General features: G+C 36.8%; 1 protein-coding gene across 1 annotated transcript; it reads left to right on the forward strand.

Moving 5' to 3' along the window:
* Positions 1–1,340: 1,340 nt before the first annotated feature.
* On the forward strand, positions 1,341–20,801 carry tmem184ba (transmembrane protein 184ba). Its single transcript, XM_028476923.1, has 9 exons — positions 1,341–1,677; positions 1,766–1,810; positions 6,369–6,602; positions 7,344–7,509; positions 11,460–11,550; positions 13,059–13,226; positions 14,369–14,538; positions 16,268–16,462; positions 19,189–20,801. The coding sequence occupies exons 3-9, from the start codon at positions 6,369–6,371 to the stop codon at positions 19,416–19,418; spliced, it is 1,254 nt and encodes a 417-aa protein (XP_028332724.1). The 5' UTR covers positions 1,341–1,677; positions 1,766–1,810; the 3' UTR covers positions 19,419–20,801.
* Positions 20,802–21,296: the final 495 nt, after the last annotated feature.

A 21,296-nucleotide genomic window follows, 5' to 3' on the forward strand; every position in this document is an offset into this window, starting at 1 on the left:
ACACCAGCGCTCAATATTGATTTTCCTGTGAGTTATGGGTAGAGATTTATCACCGTAATGGGTCTTTTGTTGTGTTTAGAGACAGAAAGTGAGATATCGTCCAGTAATATGTAATCTTACCACTGCCAGGCTGTATTATTTAACCAAATAACAACTGTTTATATTACCAAAAAAAAAAAAAGAGTGTTCATACTCCACATAGTAATTCCAGCAAGTTCATTTTGCCTTCTTCTTGAATAATATGGTTTTTTTGACGTCAACAGACGCCTCTGAAGAAGACTGGCAGTTGACAGTCGTAACATGTCAGGAGATCAAAGTAAATTTTCTGTTGACTGAATAATTGAAACCTTAACATGTTATTTAAAGAGAACTTGCTGGAATTATAGTAGAAACTATCAAAACTGTTCTGGGATCAGGTTATGTTTTGTCAAGAGTTCAGTCTTGATATTAGATTTTCATTTAAGATGCGTGTGATTTTTTAAGTTAGTGCATTGTATTCATGTAAATGTAGAAAACTTAAATCTGTATAAAACTCCATCTCTGATGATAAGAGTTTAGTGGGCTTTGGGGCTTTTTACTGAATTGTATTAAATGCTAAATGCCACTAAAAAAAAATACTAAATCACTATGTTCAATCATAATTATGAGAAAGAAAGTCAAAATTATGAGTTAGTAAATTCATAATTATGAGAAAGAAAGTCATAATTATGAGAAAATTATTTTAACTGTAAATTTGCAAAGAAACATACAAAAATGTGATCGAATCATTTTGCAATAAAGACTTATTTATGTTCTTCTACTATTGTCTACACTATGTACTAAGTGTTGAATTCTGAGAACTAAATAACTATATATATATATTGAATAAATTATTATTCAAGGTGTAAATAAGAATGGTCAGTGTTGATAGACTGCTGCAAATGCTCACTTTGTCTCTTGTATGTTATGACTTTACGAACTCATGATTATTACTTTTTATCATAATTATGACTTTCCGTGGTTATTTTATTTTATTTATTTTTTGTGGCGGAAACAGGCTTCCATTTTTATTTTATTTTTAATAGTTGATGAGCTAAAGCAAACCCTCTCAATGACCACGTAATAAATCAAACAAGTTCATTTTGCGCTCTTTTTTTTTAATTAAATGTTAAGTTTTCGTTTATTCTGATAAAACAACAGCTCCTAAAAAGTTTGTCTTAATAACCGGATATGCCCCGCAGTATAACGAGAGTAATACTGCGCATGCGCTGTGTTGAGACCACAAGCCCCGCCCTTTGGTGCGTCGTTAATGAATATCGCCATTCAATTGGACGAGTGGCCTCGTCCCCCGTAGGTGGGCGTGGCCTATGCCTGTGATCCTCCGTTAATCTCTCGGTATCTCAGCAGAGAGACGAGCTCCTCAAACTGTTTACAGAAGTGGGGAAACTTCCACTGTGAGCCTACAGCGAGAACACCCAGAAGATATTTAACATGATAAGCAAACTTTAGTGGTGGAATTTTCGTAGGAGAGCAGAGAAGTGATTATTTGACGGTGCCGTTGGAGAAGGGCTCAAACATGGATGTCCGGGGATCCACGAAGCAGCGGTGACAAACTCAACCAAAGCCGTTTTCTGGGTCACTTTTTGTGGGAGTTTTTTTTTTTTTTTTTTTTTGACTGAGCGACGGAGACAGTTTCTGGTTAGTCCTTTCAAAACAACATCATGTACTTTGCTTAGCGCTTTATTTTCTTTTATTAAATAACTGTTTGTGTGTGTGTGTTTTTCAGGGTCTGTTGTGTGTTTGTGTAGTTTGAAGCTAACCATTAGCAGAGGTGAGTCCTGTTGTTTTCTCACGTCTGTTTTTTTGTTATTTTGTGTCTGTTTCATCCTGATGTTTTCAAAGGGTTTAAAACGTACCTGAATTTAAAGTCAAACTAATGAAAAACTCGTCCTTAAAAGAATCTAATATTACCTGCACTACTTGTATACATTAGGGGTGTGGGAGGGGAAAAAAAAATCGATTTCAAGATATCTCGCGATTTTTGGGTGCCGATTTTAATATATTTTAATCGGTTTTTTAAATAAACAAAAAAAAAATCGATTTAAATTTATTATTTTTTTTATTTATATTCAATCAATATTTTTGTGTATTTGTGCAATATTTCAGTGGTTTCAATGTGTTGCAATCAGTATTTGATGCACCTGATTTTATGATGGCAGTGTGTTATGCCTGCAATAGTTATGTATGCACAGGCATTGTATTTTCACATAATCTGTTCAGATCAGTGTTTAAACTGACACAATAGGAGAAATGATTATTTCTTATTTTTGTGCATTGTCAGTAACTCAGGGTGATTTATCCTTAATGTTCTCGCTTACAGTTGTTACAATGACGTCATTAGCATTGGTGTCTATATTAAAGCACGATATAAAATCCGATGCGTTATTATTATTATCATTATGTTGTCATGGTTACTTTGAGACTTCAACACAGTAGTTTCAGTGAAAAGAAACTTGTTGTACTCAATTTGTCATCTGAATGATCAATATCTTCTGATGAACATAAACAGCAATTTAATTTTGATATTAACTGGGTAAAATATCACGATAATATTGTATCGTGATGCGTATTGTATTGAAACATCCATGCCAATGCTCACCCCTAGTATATATGTTCATATCATCCATTATTATCATAATTATTGTACTGCTTCTGGTTTGTTTTTGTTTTTTCTCACCACCCATCATGTCACAATCCTTTTTAGTTTTTTTTTAACATTACTTGGTAATTAAAAGCTATTGTGATTCTGATTCTATTGTGAACAACAGGCCCATTAATTGTGTTATAAACACCCCTTTGGTGCCCCATAGACTTTCTCCATCTGCTGCTTTACCTCTGACCTCCTGACCCGCTCATTTATTGTCATTCCCGTATGTGTGTGTGTCACAGATTGGCCTTTTTCACTTTCGCACAGATGTCCAGAGCATCATATCACCATCACATCCCTTTGTATGACTTCACTTCTCCTTGTTGTCATGTAGATCTGCTGATTCCTGGCACACTGATACAAATGACCTGCTCTGTGCCCCCCACACATGTTCATCCAGTGAACCAATAATGTCTTCTAAAATAGTGTATTTTTGCCAAACAGACTGGACACTAGTGGTCATTCTTTCCTGCTGTTACTTGTTTCTATGTCTGTCATCATATACGTATAAGCAACATCTTCCTCCTCCTCCCACGTTTTCAAAATGCCATGGTTCTCATCTCCCCCGAGCTATGACAACCTATCTGTCAGTGTTGGAGATCAAACACACCCCGAGGACAAGATAACCTGTTTCTGAGACGCAAATGCGGAAAAAAATGCATATTGTTTTCAGGAAAATGTTTACCCACTGAAATATCAAGTGTCCATTGCTCAATAAAGCAGAACAATCCTAGCGTTCTAGTTCTGCTCCTTTTTTGTAATGCTGGGTAAATTGATGATTTTCAGCACTTTTTGCTGGAGTTGGGGTCAATTATATTTCTCGATTATTATCAATGTTCAATTGCAATTCAAATACGATTACAGTGACCAGCATTTTTTTCCAATTACAATTATTTTTTTTTACGAAGTGTTGATAATTCCGGACCTCAGACAAACCTGACTGTAGTTCCGGCACTTCCTGTGCGCTTGCACTGCCGGGCCTTTTCTACATAAGCGTAATGTGCCTGTGTTACCATCGTGTTAGGATGGCTAAGTGGTCTAAGGCACCAGACTCAAGGTTTTTTCTTTCTGCTGATGTGGGTTTGAATACCATATCTGACGGTTTTTTTTCTTCTTCATTTTAACATATTTAACACGGCAAAATCCACTTTTAAAAATACGTATACGGGGAAGAAAAGAAACATTTTAGGGTATTTCCTGGGTTAGGGTTAGGGCTAAAATAAAACTGACCAAACAATAGCTAATAGGACACGGGTACGGCTGTGACGGAACTCCCGGCGTTCGGCTTACACAGGAAGTGCTGGAACTATAGTCAGGTTTGTCTAAGGTCTGGGTACGGTTCAATAGCAACAGCCTATTTTTTTTTATCTTCAAAAAGTCAATTTACAATTACGTTCCCAATTACTAAAGTACAATGAGTTACTCACAATTACTGAGCCTAAAATAAATAACCTAATAAAAGTTAACCTTCCTCTTGTGTTAGCTTCCTGTTAGCATCTCTTACAATAATGGGTCCTATATCAACTGTAAAATACACTAAAAACAAATATCTATCGTCTAATTTCTGTCCTATCGATTGGTTACCTTGTTAGTCTTCCTGATTAATGAAAATATAGCTTTTAATATTTTTTATGTGGACATCTGAGTTTTTTTTGTGTCAGTAGACCCCCAGTTTAAATTTTTTTTAAATAATAAAATTTGGGAACGTTTGATGTCACACATATTTTGATAATTGTTAACTACATATGTGGAGTTACATTTGATTATAATTGACAATTTTTATAAAATTTTAATGACGATTATCTGCACTCCATTACAATTACGACAGCAACAGATTTTTAAAAATACAATTACAATTATTACGCCATAATTGTAATTAATTATCAATTACGTGATTACAATCATAATTGACCCCAACCCTGCTTTTTGGCATGTCACAACTCTGGGTCTCACCATTGCAAGATGAATTTTGCAAACTTAATTTCATGCTAAGTCATTTTATTGTCCAGTATCACCATATGTTTGATGCACAAACACTTGAATGTCATTCCACACCCAAGATTCTGGGGAAAAAAAGTGATTTCAGTGACTAAAAGGTGAACTAAAAATAGCTTGTGTAACTGCCATAGCTATGACACTGGAGCTTGTGTGCACATGTACAGCATGTCAAATATTTTTTTTATTTCATTTTAATCAGGAAATAAGGTGGGGATGCTTTTTTCCTTTTCAATTCGTTATCATCAACCGTATCCATGGAAACCCGAGAACATTTTTTAAAAGGCAATGAAGGACATTAGGTTTTACAACAGGAACCATTTAGTTGTACCTCAGTGTGTGATGGCTGTGACCAGGCGTGGACTGACACAAACATTCTGCCCTGGAATTTCTGTCCTGATTCTCAACACGTGGCTCTTTATAATTGTAATTATTATTTCCCCATAAAACCTTAAACGGGAAATTTTTTAGCCCCTTTTTACATTTTTCCTTTGTCCCATTTTTTGCCCCTTTTCAAAAAGTTCAGACACTTTTTGTATCCCTTTTTCCCCTATTTTTGCACTTTTCTTCCAAATAAGCTAATTTTTACCCAATAAATACAACATCCTTCTTTTTCCCTACATTTTGCCTCTTTTTATTCCACATTTTTGCCCTTTTTCACTATTTTTTGCCACATTTTTCCCATTCAAGCTTCCTTTTGCCATTAAATACCACCTAGTTTCTCTTTATTTGCCCAGTTTCTGGCCATTTTTGGCTCATTTTAGTCACTTTACACTGTTTTCTTGCCACGTTTTTTTTTTTTCACTTTTGGCCACGTGTTACCATGTTTCCCTCCACTCACTCATCAAACAAAGCAAAACGTAGCAAACAGGACCATCCCACTGGGACGATGCCTGGTATGCCAGATGACCAGTCCACCCCTGGCTGTGACCCTCTTTCATGTTGTCCATTCCACTCCGTTACCACAAGAATGTAACTTAGTACCATGATTTTCAACATCCCAACTGACGTACCCCAATGAAAATGTTACCCTTATGTCACTTTTCCTATATCTAAGTCATCTTTAGCCGTGGGTCCAGTGTTTTATGGCATATTTTGTTTTCTATTGGCTTTCCTTTATAAAAATCATTAGTCAGATGTTGGGGAAACCTGACGAGCACATATGACCACCTAAATAGCTCCGAAGCACTGGGATTGGGACTGAACTTCAGCTTCTTCTCCTTTAATAGAACCAGTAACATCCTCAACCTGCAGAACAGTAGCTCTCCAGGAGCTATTTCATGTTTTCTTTGCTTCCTTTTAGTAAATTCAAAACAAACTATTAGTTGTTCAGCTCTTAGTTTGATCTTTTCAGTCACGTAACAGCTCCATTAAATGTCACCATCATTCCCACCCAGAGGCTATGGAACAAAAAGCATCAGAGCAAATATTGTGTTGCTCCACCTTAAACCACAGCTCACTGGTAAATGTTAATCTTTCTGTGCTTCAAAGGAGTTCTGGGATAAACAGAGATTATCTATTAGTGGTGAATGTGCGTCTATTGATTTTTTCTCGCAGCCATTCTTTGATATTTAACAGAGGACATGAAATCTTTAACCACAGTTGATGATTAGTTGTGAAATGAATGTTTGGTGGATTGTGTCATTGTTGGAGGAATTGATCCACAAGGCGTTTCTGTCTCTTGCAGATGTTGAAGCTGTGGAGGCGAGATGTGCCGCTCTCAGAGATGCTGGGGGAGGACTCCCCTCTTGTGGCGGCTGCTGGGCCCCTTCACACAGCATCTCCAGCAGGTCCTAACATTTCATGGCTCCCTGAGGCCCCTCTGCTGAGCACGGACCAGCCCATCTTCCTGATGAGCCCAGCAGCACAGGCCGTATCGGGCTTTTTCGTCTGGGTGGCGCTCGTCCTCACCTGTCACCAGGTAATGCAGCGATGCTGTGTTTACTCAGCTGGATGGAGGGAGGTGCTAGAGGTGGTGTTGTTTTATGCACATGTGCTCCAGCCCTCAGAGGGGCGGCTGTTGCTGGGCAGCAACTCACAGCAGGTGTTTGTGATGCAAAGATCACAATTACTGCAGTGAAAATTTAAGAACTTAAGGAATTTTCAGAATATTATTAAATATGATCCAAAATGACTAAATAAAGAAAATAAAATTGTTCCTATTGGAAACCATTTTTATTTAATTTTATCATTATTATTTTTTATTTTATACTATTACAAACTTACCATGGATTAGCATTGTAGAGTTTTAACATATTGATAGCTTTAGAAACATTTCAGAAAATTATTAAATGCGCTCCAGAATAAATAAATAAATATAGAAAATAAAATCGTTCCATTTTATTTATTTATTTTATTTTATTTGTTTTTGTTTGTTTTTTATTTTATTTTTATTACAAACGTCCCAAGGATTAGCATTGGTTTGTTCATCCAAAGACGATGAATTTGCTCGTTTTTTGCCTGAAACCATTAGCTTATCTCTCATGTTCACTCATTCCTATCACATGACGCAGTGCCAGTGTTTATCTTTGAGGTCAGTGACACTGATTGCACAGCAAACGGATGTTAATTATTTGTTAAAACCTTTTTTTTTTTAATAGTTTTATAGGATTTTTTTTTTTCATTTGTCAGTTTTAACGTGCCTTTGTTTTGAATCTTGCAGATTTACATGCACCTACGTTTCTACAGTGCACCCAGAGAACAGCGGCACATTGTGCGAATCCTCTTCATCGTTCCCATCTACGCCTTTGATTCCTGGCTCAGCCTCATGTTCTTCACCAACGACCAGTACTACGTTTACTTTGACACCATCAGGGATTGTTATGAAGGTAAAGAGCTCGCACTTGTTTGTTGTATTTTCACTCATTTTGGGCTTTGGCTTTGATTTGGCAATTTCACTTTTGTTTGAAAAAGAAGAATTTCGCCTGGACAGACACTGGTTTTTCAGAATAAAAGCCTGTAGTTGGCTCGACCAAACGTTTGGGCCAATGATTTAAATTAATATGTATCTAAATGATTAAAACGTTAAACCATCGTCAAATTTTTACTATTGATAAGGTTTTTTTTGCTAGCAAAGAATGATCTAGTAAAATTGTAAGTATGCAGCCCTGATTCAGAGTGTAGGCTGATTTTTATTTATGTTTGGCTTACAAAGTTGAAGAGTTGTGTTTCTTTCAGAATGGCCGACATAAACAGCATCCATTTGTCTTGACTCTGAGTAGGTAGAACGTGATTAAAAACCTGAGTCATCTGTCGTCCTACAACACGATGATAGGCCTAAAACTGAAGAATAAAACTTAGTTACTAATTTGTGTAAGAAAAGACTTTGGAGTCATAAAATCCCACATTTAAATAGATATGTGACAACTACCTGAAATGCAAAAACAAAAATCTAATAAAACCCGAAATGTCAATAATGTAACAAGATGCTGAGTCAAAATGTAGAAACTTTTTACATTTTATCCCTAATAGTGTAATTTCAATGCTCCAATTGCTTCAATGTAGAGAGTAGTATGTGTGTATATACTTATTATAATTATGAAAGCGTTTTGGTATTTTATTTTCTTACCTTCACATATACTGTATATAGGTTAATATAAATTAAAAAGGCAAAGAGTTTTTACATTTTGGGCTCAATATCTTGTTGCATTATTGACCAGTTGTTACATTTCAGGTTTTATTACATTTCTTTTATTACATTTTGGGTCGTTGTTACATTCTGGGCTCTAACAAGGCATCACCGTTTTAGAGATTTCAGCCAATCAGCGTTTGCATACGATGTTCCCGACACATCGTGTATTCCTACTATTTCCTGTACTCTATATATTATCTCTATGGTGAAATAGCATTTAAATCTGATATTTTAGTTCTCGGTTGCGTTTCATCCAGTTCCGTGGACATCCTGACGTATCGCTCAGAAGAACAAGTAGAGCAGAAATAGCCTGATTGTGCTACTGTGACGCTTCCATCACACGTCACTTCTGTGTGGGTGAAGTGATGATGATTGTCATGTGGACTACTAGGCTGCTCTATTTATGGCTATATTCAGCAGGAAGTGTTGTCATGTTGTTGTTTCATCCACTTGTCGTCCTTTCTCCACTTCCGTTGCCAGTTAAGGCCAGACATTTGTTCATCCAATCATCCAGTTTGCACTCATACTCCAACAAAGCCTGCTGAGAGCCTTTTATCACTAAGGATGACTGAACTGTTGCATGGCAACTGTGCACCACAAATCTCCCTCATCAGCTAGAATGGCTGCATCAGATAATGAGTTTCCCCTCAACCAAACCTGCTGCAAAGTTCCCACTTATTTACTGTGGAGGCAGTGGCTCAGTTGGTGGAGTGGGATGTCTTCTCATTGGAAGGTTGGCAGTTCATTCCCAAGCTGTCCAAGTTAGCAACACACTGAACCACAGGTTCCAGCACCTCATATGGCAACTCAGTCGCTAAGCGTGTGTGTGAACATGTGTGGTTTAAAGCGCTACTTAAAGCTGCAGTATGTAATTTGTTTTGGGCATCATTTGGTCAAAAATCCATAATCATCTTTGAGCGTATTGTAATCAAAGTGTTCTGAGTGGACAGTGAATCTGCTCACCTTCTCCTGGTTCTGTAAAATGATATTTATAAATCCTGGAGTGTGACGCTCCTAGAATCTGGATGTCAGCCAATCAGAGATTTTTCTACAAACACGTGTGCTCCATGAGCTGTTTTTGTTGTTACTATTAGCTTCTCGTCAGAAGTCAGACGCATTCAGGTACCCTCTGTAGTAAAAGTGAAATGACGGACGTCTAAGCAGAAGTCTCCATCACAGCGTTAGACACAACAGTTACACAGAAAATCTAGCAGAAAAAGGCCGTCCGATGTGGAGAAGCAACATTTTAAAGCCACAAACACTGAGGAGCAACGGATCGCTTTCACTTTGCGTCCTCGCGGACCTCCGTGACTGTGGAGGGTAAAATTAAAAAAAAAACACTAGTCTTAATAAACAAAACCTTAAACATATATTTAGAAATACAAAATGAACTTGTGGGAATTATTGTTCACATCAATCTGTGTATTTAAAAACAATATAACAATACCGTCCCATATCAGGTTGATCATTAGTAATTGAATCTTCACTTATGCTTTATATTTTACTATTGTTAGTCTATCATCTTAATGTAACTAATACTGGAATATAACAGAAATAATCCTTATGACAACATTTTGACTAAAACTAATTTAAGTTTTTTTTTAAAATTACAACACTAAGAGTATGAAATGATTATCAACTGCGTCTTGTCTAAATAAATTGGGACTGCTTTTTTACTTTTATTTTGAAGTGCTCAAAGGTTTAATTTTTAATCTATGCATTTTATTACTAATAAAAAAATCAACTTCAGACAGTTGCAGGTGCTTTGAAACTCAAACTGTGGTGATCAACTAGGTGAGGTTGAGGTGAATTAAGGACGGGACAAAAACAGTCGTATAGAATCCGTGGATGACGTGATGTCACGCAACCATAATGACTGTGAGCACCACAGCTGTAATCAACCTGCAGTTCATGGCCCATTTCCAGGGAAAAGCAATACACACCCAGTGGCCTCATACTGATCACACAAACACATGCTCGCCCTGAGAGAGTTAGTGCGTCCCATTAACACACACACACACGTTCCTCTGGGTGGTAATGGGATTATCCTGCCTATGTGTTTTCATGAGCTTCTTCTTGGCTGTCAGGCCTGAGTCGCTGAAGCAGCAGCGAGAACATGTAATTCTCTGCTTACAGGCAGCAGGTGAAGCTGAGCCAGCCTCCATGATTAGTGTCCATGGAGCATTAGCATTTAGCTAACGTGTGTGTGTTAGAAAGAGGATGTTTCAGGTATGACATCATGACAGGAGTAACTTGTTTTATAATAGAGGAATAGACGTTGATAGATGACTTGGTTACAGCTTAAAGCACGTGTCAAACTTGAGGCCCGGGGGCCAAATGTGGCCCTTTAGATCACTGGTTCTCAAACCTTTTTAGCTCAAATACCCCTTTTTCTCTAACTTTTGAATGCAATCGATTTGATTCCGATTATTGAAGTTTTAATTTGATTAACTATTATTGATCTACCTTTTACCATTTTTGATTCTTGTATATATCTGTATTATATTTGTACATTTGTACATTTTTATTATTTTTTTCCCCCCCCCCACTGTAATGTTTGCACTTCTACTTATTTATGTACGTTTTTCTTTTTCCTTTTTTTGTTTAATGTTTATTCTTTTCATTTGTAATATTTCTCGAGCCTCTGTAACAAAGTCATTTCCCCCTGTGATATGTAAAGTATTTATGATTTAAAATCAGTCAGCTTCTGAATCATTTGACTTCTCCTTCAATACTGTACAGTCTAATTAAAATAAATATAAAATAATCATTCTTCAGAAATTTAAGAATCGATTCATGATTTTAGGAAATGTGAACTGAATTGCAAACTTTTGTTGAGAATATTTTTGTTTTCTTTAACTTTTTGTATTTTGTTTACATGTTCAAAATACGTAAAAAGCTAATCTAATAATCTTAGTGATAAAATTGCGGCAGCAAACATTCGAGTGTGTGCTTGATTTGTCACGATTTGTAGGATATTTTTTAAACTAGATTTTGTTTGTTTGCTCAAACGGTGATGGTGGTCGGTCACATTACCGTTGCCTTTGTAGAAATAGCTTTTTATTCAGAAACAAAATATTAAGATGGAAAAGAACGTCAGTGTTTTTAGTGACTCGGCATTAATTGTGTTCCTTTTCTCTTTCCCAGCGTTCGTTATCTACAACTTCCTGAGTCTGTGCTATGAATACCTGGGAGGAGAGAGCGCCATCATGGCTGAGATCCGGGGGAAGCCCATTGAGTACGTTTCACATTTTCTCTGCTGGAAATATTTGGTCTGAGTTTATTACAGCCTTGAGTTGGTGAATAATTGGTAGGTACATAGATTTTGAGGCATCATTGTTTTTAGAACTATTGGTATTTATTGAAAAAAAAAAAACTACACTCTTTGAGTTTAGGTACCAAAACTGTACCCTTATAAATGTGTCTTGAAAATGCCATACATACTGTAAATATTTTTTCTTGTCAGATCTTTTCAACAACTTCAGATCTAATCATAAACAAACTTTTTTGTTGATTTCGTATAGATTTTATGCTGTTTTTGTCATAAAAACACTTTCACCACCACTTTTAGAGCTATCAGCATTTATTGAAAAAACCTACACTGTCTTTTTAAACTTGTGACAACAAGTAAATAGTAACTAACTGTAATTCATGTACAAAAACAAGTGGAATGTTTATCCAGGGCCAGCCCTAGCCTTTTTGGTGCCCTAGGCGAAATTGCTCAGTGGCATATTCAATAATAATATTCACGTTTTCAGGTAATAAATAATTATGTGGAACATCAAAACTGTGTAATGAAAAGAACATTTCAAGTAGAAAAAAAAGGTTTTCAAGTAATAAATACTTATCTTGAACACCAAATCATAATACGAAAAAAACATTTCAAGATAAAAGGTTTTCAAGTAATAAATGCTTAACTGGAACATAGTACTTTGAGAATCCTGGACTAGTTTGAAATTTCGGCCGGACACATTTGTAGGTCTCAAAAAAGAGGACATGTCCACGTTACCTCTATATTTGGACTTCTTTTCCTCCTCCTCTTTTCTTCTTTCCCAAAACTGTTCGCCCGAGGGCTTAGCTGTCCTCTTCATGATGAAAAAATTGTGATTCGCTGACTGGAGATGTGCATGCGCCCCCACGTCATGTGGCGTGACTTGCCAAGTGACAAACATAGTTTCTTTATTTTGTTATTTTATTTGTTATTTTCAAGACAGAAAAGTAAAGGGGGTGCCAGTGGGTGTCATAAATTATTTTATGATTTTATTTTTAAAATTCCCCAAGGAGGAGGGCGCTGGCAGTACGCCCCTCCAGAAGATGGCACCTAGGCGACTGCCTATGTCGCCTATGCCAAGGACCCGGCCTTGTGTTTATCAAACTGTGATTTGACATTTTTCTGAAAAGTTTAACTTTTGCTTTTACAACAGATTCGGATTCTGTTAAGTTCTTAAATTCCTAAAAATAAGATAAAGTAACCACATACATCTATAAAAGTGTCCAGTATGTTTTATGAAAATAAAGAGCAATCAACTGAGTAGTGAGGTAGTTTAACAAGGTCGGATGTGGTTCACTGACACCTAGTGACCGAGCGTTTACGTGCTAAGCACGTTAGCACAATATGTTTTTTCGTTTAAAAAAATGCAATGAAATATTGAGATCTATTCCCAAATCAATATTTCCTACACCCTTAATTTGTATGCAGCAGGTTTTTTATGAATCAGGAAGTGATGGATGTGTTGTTGTGCTCAGGTCCAGCTGCATGTACGGCACCTGCTGTCTAAGAGGAAAGGCCTACTCTATCGGCTTCCTGCGCTTCTGCAAACAGGCCACTCTGCAGTTCTGTGTGATCAAACCTCTCATGGCTGTCATCACCGTGATCCTGCAGGCTTACGGAAAATACAAGGACGGAGACTTCAAGTAAGAGCAGCAGCAACATCAACCCGGGATCTGAAAACGGCTTTCACACCATGTGGATTAGTGCTTAATCCATTGTTTTTCAACCTTGATGTTGTCATTTAAATGGGGTCGCCTGAAATGTCTAGTTATTACTGATTTTAAAAAAATGGATATATTGCTCATTTTATCACCTCTAGCTCAGACATGGGCAGCAGGAGGCTCAGGGGCCACATGTAATTTTGTGTGGCGCCAAGTAAACAACAAAGTGATTAAAAGAAGCAAGACAACAAAAATATAAAACCGAAATTGACAAAATGACAACAAAAATACACAAAATAATTTAAAAAAACGTACAAAATTAAGGAAAAAACACAAAAAGACAACAAAAATAACACACAAATCTATAAAATGTGAACAGAAATACACACAATTCACAGAAAGTTGCACAAGGTGATTTGAAAATACAACAAAAATTTACTAATGACTCAAAAAAACATAAAATTACAGAAAAATACACACAAGGACAACAAATATACCCAAAAACTATACAAAAGAAATATAAAACGTGAACAGAAACACACAAAATTACATAAAAGTTGCCCAAGGCGACTAAAAATACACAAAAATAACAGAGAAATGTATGAATTGACAACAAAAATACATGAAATGACAGCAGAAATAACACAAAAGAAATCTAAAATGTGAACAGAAACACAAAATTACCCAAAAGTTGCACAAGGCGACGAAAAAATATGTAATGTATGAATTGACAACAAAAATACACAAAATGATTTAAAGAAACATACAAAATAAAGGGAAAAAACACAAAAAGACAACTAAAAAATAACACAAATATCAAATGTGAACAAAAATACAAAAAATGTACCGAAAGTTGCACAAGACGACTAGAAATGCACAAAAATAACAGAGAAATGTATGAATTGACAATAAACACAATTACTGATTAAAATAAATCAATATTGACATTTTTTTAAATGTATTTTTTCTTATTATCATTAAAATATTTTTTTAATTAAAACACGACACAATGTTTAACAAATCTAGTAAAATAAAATACAATGTAAAATGTCTGCGCTACTCATGATCAAAAAATTATTCTAGGAGAAAAAATGGTGTCAAAAATGACTTTTTTCTTTCCCCAGTGTTGCCGGCGGTTACCTGTACGTGACCATCATCTACAACATCTCCGTCAGCCTGTCTCTATACGCGCTCTTCCTCTTTTACTTCGCCACCAGAGATCTCCTCAGCCCTTACAGCCCCGTGCTCAAGTTCTTCATGGTCAAGTCGGTCATTTTCCTCTCTTTTTGGCAAGGTGAGCAGCACGTCAGGTTTGGGGGTCAATTACATAGATTACAATTACATCTCGCTTCTCAATTACAACGCATAATAAAGTTCAATTACAGTAATCACAATTATTGAGTCATTAAAAAATAAGCCCATTAAAGTGACCCTTCCTCTTGTGTTAGCTTTCTGTTAGCATCTCTTATGTTAACGGATCAGTTTTGACCCATGTCTTAAATCAGCTGTAAAATACACACAGAAAATACCATCTATCATCTAATTTGTTTTTAAATTTTTGGTTACATTGTTAGGCTTCATAATCAATGAAAATATTGGTATTGATATTTTTAGTGTGGGCGTCTGAGCCTTGTTTGTGTCAGTTTGCCCCTCGATTAAAAATGTTAAAATAGTAAAATGCTCCTCAAGAGAACTGACAGGTAAACTTGATGTGAAACATATTTTAATAATTATTAACTACGTATGTGTAAGCCATAGAACTGCAACATGGTTCCACAGTTTTGCGATTAATTACATTGTAAATGACAGTTTTTTTTTTTTTAGATAATTTTCTTGCCAATTATAATTACATCGTCAACTAGGCAAGACCAGTATTCGCAAGGCGAATTTGGCAATTGAAAATTGGCAAAAATGACAACCTGTATCTGGATTTATTGACAAGTTATATAATGCAGGAAAAACAGAAGACTGACCTGGACCTTAAATATGACCTCGAGCGAAGGTCAAGGTCACACATTGAAAGGAAATGTTGTTCAATGGTACCAGTCTGAGCATTATATCTCAATATGTGGCCAAGTTATAAGGAAAAAAAAGTTTGTTGTTTTTTGTTGTGAGGTCATGAACTTTGACCCCTACCACTCTTTGTACTGGTGGGTCATATAGCTTTGGTGTAATTAAATAAAATACTCCACTTGAGATGAGCTTTTCATCAGTGTAAGCATCGAACTTGTACGATAAATATTCGTAGAAATTTGGGAAATTTTGGGTTTTGACACGACGCAACCTTGACCTTGACATTTTGGTGCCAGAAAAGGTCGACTGCACATCATTGACATTGCCTCTATGAGATGACATACTGTATGTGTCATTAAGTTATAGGGAAAATGTTTGTTTTTTTACCTTGAGTCAAGGTCACACATTGAAAGGAAATGTTGTTCAATGGTACCAGTCTGAGCACTGTCAATTTGTGGCTAAGTTATAAGGAAAAAAGTTTTTTTTTTTTTTTTTTTTGTGAGGTCATGACCTTTGACCCTTATCGATCTTTTCACTGGTAGGTCGTACAGCTTCGATCCTAGAAATGAAAAACTCCACTCGAGTTGAGCTTTTCATAAATGTAAGCATCGAACGCGACCTTGATATCTTGGCACCAAAGAAGGTCGACAGACCATCCTTGACATTGCCCACATGAGATGACATACTTGTCATTAGTGCTGCATTAATAACCTAGGAGGAGTTCCAGAACAAAGCAAATTGCGAAAGAAAAATGATAAGAACTCCTACGATTTTCAATTGCAAATACAATTATCTGAACTCATTTACAATGGCAACAGCTACACATTTTTTGAATATAATTCTAATTACGTCGTAATTGCAATTAATTGCCAATTACGCGATTACGATTATAATTGGCTCCAACCCTACAACCCGTAGACCAAAATATTCACTAGAGTGGGTTCTTCAGAGTTGGAGTTTCACATGTGATGATGGTGAGGTTTTCATTCAGTGATTTTATTTCTGCTCAGGCATGTTGTTGGCCATCCTGGAGAGGTGCGGGGCCATCCCTCAGATTAACTCTGAAGAGGTGTCAGTGGGCGAAGGCACGGTCGCCGCCGGTTACCAGAACTTCATCATTTGCATCGAGATGTTTTTCGCCGCACTGGCCCTGCGTCACGCGTTCACCTACAGGGTTTATATGAATAAAAGTCTGGACTCACAAGGTGAGAACGTGCACGTGAGAGGAAATGTTTTCATACTGTCCTTGTGTATGATTTTTTTTGACTTCATGTCGTCTCACTTTTGTATTTCTCCTCACTCTATTGAGGCTTTTTTTCTTTCCTCCTTCTCATTTATATTTGTATTGGCCTGTGTTTTTCTCTGCTGCTCCACAAAGGACCCGTTCCTACATACGGACAGTTTGGTAGGTTCAACACAAGCTGGGTCATTCTATGTCTTTTCAACAAATTTTCAGGACATCTCACGTACTTGGGTCAGAAAACTCTGAAAATGTTCCCAATTGTTCCTTAATAATTCAATAGGCACAGGCACACTGTACATGTTTAATGTAATCAGATGAATACTTTACAAATTAGTGGGGGGGGGGGGGGGGTTGATTTTTGTGGGTTTTTATTTTTCTTCCATTTTCAGATTCCAATATAGACCAAAACTAATTTCTCAAAATGGCGATATACATTATGAATCTCAATCATTTTAATTCAATAAAGTCTTAGCAGAAAGACAATTCTGGGTTAAATTTGCCCCACAGGCACATTTATTAACAAACCGCATTTTTTTAAAAGTTGCGAGAACAAGTAAATTGTAACTAACTTTAAATCGAGTACAAATATCAAAAACAACTGGTATGTTTATCAAACTGTCAATTTACATTTTATTTAAAAAAAAAAAGTTTGCTTCTACAACAGATTCAGATTCTGTTAAGTTCTTAAATTCTTTAAATCCGGGCGTTTACGTGCTATATTGATTAGTGCAAACACGTTTTTTTTCTCGTTAAAATAGAAATCGATTTGATTTTGGCTCACAGCACGTGTGAGTGAGTTCTGTAATCTGGCATGTAAAGTAACCCAAAGTTGGGGTCCAAAATAATAATTGCATTAAGAAATATTGTTTTATATCCCAAAGAAAAAGATTTTTTTCTTACATTCCCAATGAAAATAGTAAAAAAAAAAAAGTATTTTTTCAGATTTCAAGAAACTGTTACCCACGAATGCACGTATCTGACTATTCATACATAGATCAATGCTGATCACATTACAGGGAGCTGAGACATATGTAAAGTTGTTTACTGAAGGCCCAAACGTGTTCCAGACCCAAACCCTGACAAACTTTTTTCCAATTTTGAGGGGCTGGCATGTCCACCAGACAGAATGTATAACAGATGTTTTTGTATATTCTGAGAGTAGGCGGAGCTGTAACTACTAAAGTTCAGTTTTTCAGCTATAACGTAATTCCTGAGATATTAGAAGCTGAAAGGATGCTCAAAAATCAATACACATCCCACTCATTAAATTGTCCATATCTCAAAAAAAAACTCATCCGATCAAACTAAAAATGTACAGTGTGGCTGTTTGATAATCACTCAACAATTTCAGAATTTTTTTATACTGAAGTGCGTGGGCCATTTGTGAAGTGACATGGAATGGAACTGTTGTTGTTATATTTTTAGTGCATGAAAAGCTGAGTCACCTTTTAGGATTGTTTTTAGGGGCTGCAACAGCTTCTTGAATCTTTTCCCCATCTTTATTTCTCTTTCTATACGTGCTTTGTCTCACATCATAGCACGTCCGTCCTCAATCCCCCCCCCCCCCCCACACACACACACACACACACACACCTCCTCCTTTTTTCCTCCTGTTTTCTTCCTCTTTCGGCCTCACTAGCTGTAAATCTTTGCTAGTCACTGCTCTCCTTTCGTCTTCAGGTCCTTCTTCACTTTCACACGTTCTCTTCCCTCTGCTCGTTAAAAACACTGTACATTAAAGATGAACCGAAATTACAATTCTTGGCCGAAACCGAAAATATGTACATACACAGATGAATATAAACACACACTTCATTAAAACAATGAATTATTAGCAAAGTGCAAATGTACTAGTCTGACGTTTTTTCAGGAAGTGCATCTCTGGCTGTGTTTCCATTACAGAGTTTCACAAAATAAAAGCGACATTTCTAAATGTCGACAAAGTGTAATTGTGCTTTGAACTTGTTTCCATTGAGCGTTGTTTTGGGGAGGAGCCTCGTAAGTCCCATAAAATCTCATCCCGCGAGACTTCGCTGCAGGAAGACGGACGCTCCAAACCTCTTTATAACACTCTGTATTCCTTTGTTGTTTCGCCTCTAATGTGGTAGTAATACATTTAAAGTATAATGCTAATAAATGTTCCGGTCTTCTCTTCTGTTTACACGTACCGCGCCATGTTTTTTCAGGGAGAAGTGATCAAGTGACCAGGTACGTCACGTTCTGTGACGTGTATTTGCAGAAAAAGAGTTTCCATGGTGCTTTTGCGACACATTTCAATATCGAAACATCTGAAAAACCTCCTCATGAAAGTGTCAAAACTTTTTAGCGATATTTGAGTATTTTTCAAAATTCCGGTGTTTCCGTTACCAGGTTTTATTGCACTATTTAGATTTTGTGCATTCCCAAGAGTAATGGAAACGCAGCTTTTGTGCAGTGAATCTGAATTTGAGAAGCAGAAATATATAGAATTTTTGGAATGTACTAAGTGCACAAATCTCAGCCCATACTTATTAAATATGTTCTGTCATGAAAACAAATTATTATCCAAGCATGTTCTTGTAGTCTGTGTGTGTCTTACAACATCCGGTTTCGGCTGAAAATTTCGGCGTCCGTGATTTCGGTGCATCACTACTGTAAATGGTTTCTTGCATCATTGAGCTGTAACTGTGGTTTCCTGCCGTCCCTCAGGCCGCCACGCCCCAATGAAGAGCATCTCCAGCAGCCTGAAGGAAACCATAAACCCGGGTGACATGGTCCAGGACGCCATTCACAACTTCTCCCCGGCCTACCAGCAATACACGCAGCAGTCCACGCTGGACCGGGGGGCGCCGCCCCCAGCCTCACGCACACACGTCGCCATCAACACTTGCGGAGACACAGAGAAAACCCTCCTCCTGAGCTCAGATGATGAGTTCTAAAGAGATGTTTGGGCTGAACAGACTGCAAACGGTGCTGAACCAGGAAAGTTTAAGAGTCACAGACATGTATATAAACTTTTCACTTCAGTCGGATATATTTGTGTAAATGTTATCACAGGAAAAGGAAGCACATTTATTTCTGTGGTTTTTAGGTGACACAATTCAACACATTTGTCTGCTTCAAAGCCAACTTAACATGATTGACTTAAATTGCGATGTTTCTGCTCTGGTGGGCAGAAGAGCTGATGTGGGGGGAGTGGTGGAGCCAATCTGGGATTAGCGGCATTATTTGAAGAGCTGGGATTAAAGCACACGGTGCACAATGTGGGTTAACTGGACCCAAGAGGAGGAACAGCCCAGGTATCTGGGTTAATGCCAACTAAATGGAAATTTAGAGAGGCCGACATTTCATTAATTTATCCAGCTTTATTGAGATGAATTTTTAATCACCAAAAATTGATTTAAGATGACTACACTGTTGTTTTTCAAACTAATTCATATTTCAATCTATATAACAGTGTAAATGGTGTATTGTACATTAATTCGTGTAGTGTTAGTTCTTTGGTTATTTTGTTTTAAAACCAAATGAACAAATACAGTGTGGGTGTTTTGTTTACTGACTTAAAACCAAAACAGAAATACAGAAAAATTTAAAAAAAAAACATGAGCAGCGTTTTTCAGTTTTAAAATTGAAATAATAATGGTGAAATCTTGTTCTGTTTGTCAGATATTTGGATATTTACAGGAAAATTAGAGCAAGAGATTCTGTCAGAGCGAACAGAACCAGAATAAAAGTCCACTGCACCTTGTTTTCGTATCCGTCCCCAGGTCCTGGACCAGGTCTCCACTCACAATAGGACCAATTTCAGCAGCTTTCTGGTCCTGCTCCTGTTTTCATTCAGTCTGCGGATGTTTTAGCTTACATTTATGTTTAGTTTTATGGTGTTACGGTCCAAATAGTATCCAAATAAAATGGTGACTGACTATTGACTGTGAGGCTAGTGTGGGGAACAGTAGATGTTAGACTTACTTTTGCAAAAACAATTACATAAAAACATTTATTTTTCGTGAGCTACTAACCGCTACCGTCAACACAACGCGGAAGTTGATCACAAGAAACAAGGAGCACCAGTAGATTCATTACACCACCTCCGGTTGCTTTAATCACATATATGCATGCATGTTTAACATTATGATTTTTTTTTTTTTTGAATGTATTAATAATGTTTTATTTCACTGGTTCATCAGTAATGTCACTTTTGCGTTGCTCCTTTTTTGGTCCGGGAGTAAAAGTCCGCCCCCCTGTGTGTCCCCTCTGTGTGGTGAGCTTAAAACATGAAGCTCTTGTCCTAGTTTTCCTGGCATAAATATCTCACAAACAGAACAAGATTTAATTTTAAAACAGAAAAACGCTGCTTGTCTGGTTTTTGATAATTGAGTAAAACAAAATAACCACACTGTTTATTTGTTGTTTTGATTTGGTTTTAAAACAGAATAACCAAAGAACGAACAGTACACGGATTACTTGCGTTGCTGGAGAGACTGGTACTGATAACATTTGTCCTGTGATATATATACCGGTAACCTTTATTTTAGAAGTATGTTTGAAAGAACATCTTGTTATTTGTAAGTATGCTGCTTACTGCTGCTGCTGCCGTCACTGGATCAGATGAGCAAAACGTGACGAGATGATTTCTTTCTCTAAAATTAGAACACAATGTCATGGCTGACATTTTGATTTGAGATGTTTAGGTTTTTATTTGACCTGCTCACCATAAAATCCTCCTCCTCACAAGCTCAGGTATTGCTAACGTAGTGAGTGTGTGAATATCTAGTAAAACACTGAGCTACAGTAAGTCATCACGGCCTTGTTTTTAA

Source organism: Gouania willdenowi, chromosome 19 (assembly GCF_900634775.1).
Source record: "Gouania willdenowi chromosome 19, fGouWil2.1, whole genome shotgun sequence".
In the NCBI taxonomy this organism is placed as follows: Eukaryota; Metazoa; Chordata; class Actinopteri; order Blenniiformes; family Gobiesocidae; genus Gouania; species Gouania willdenowi.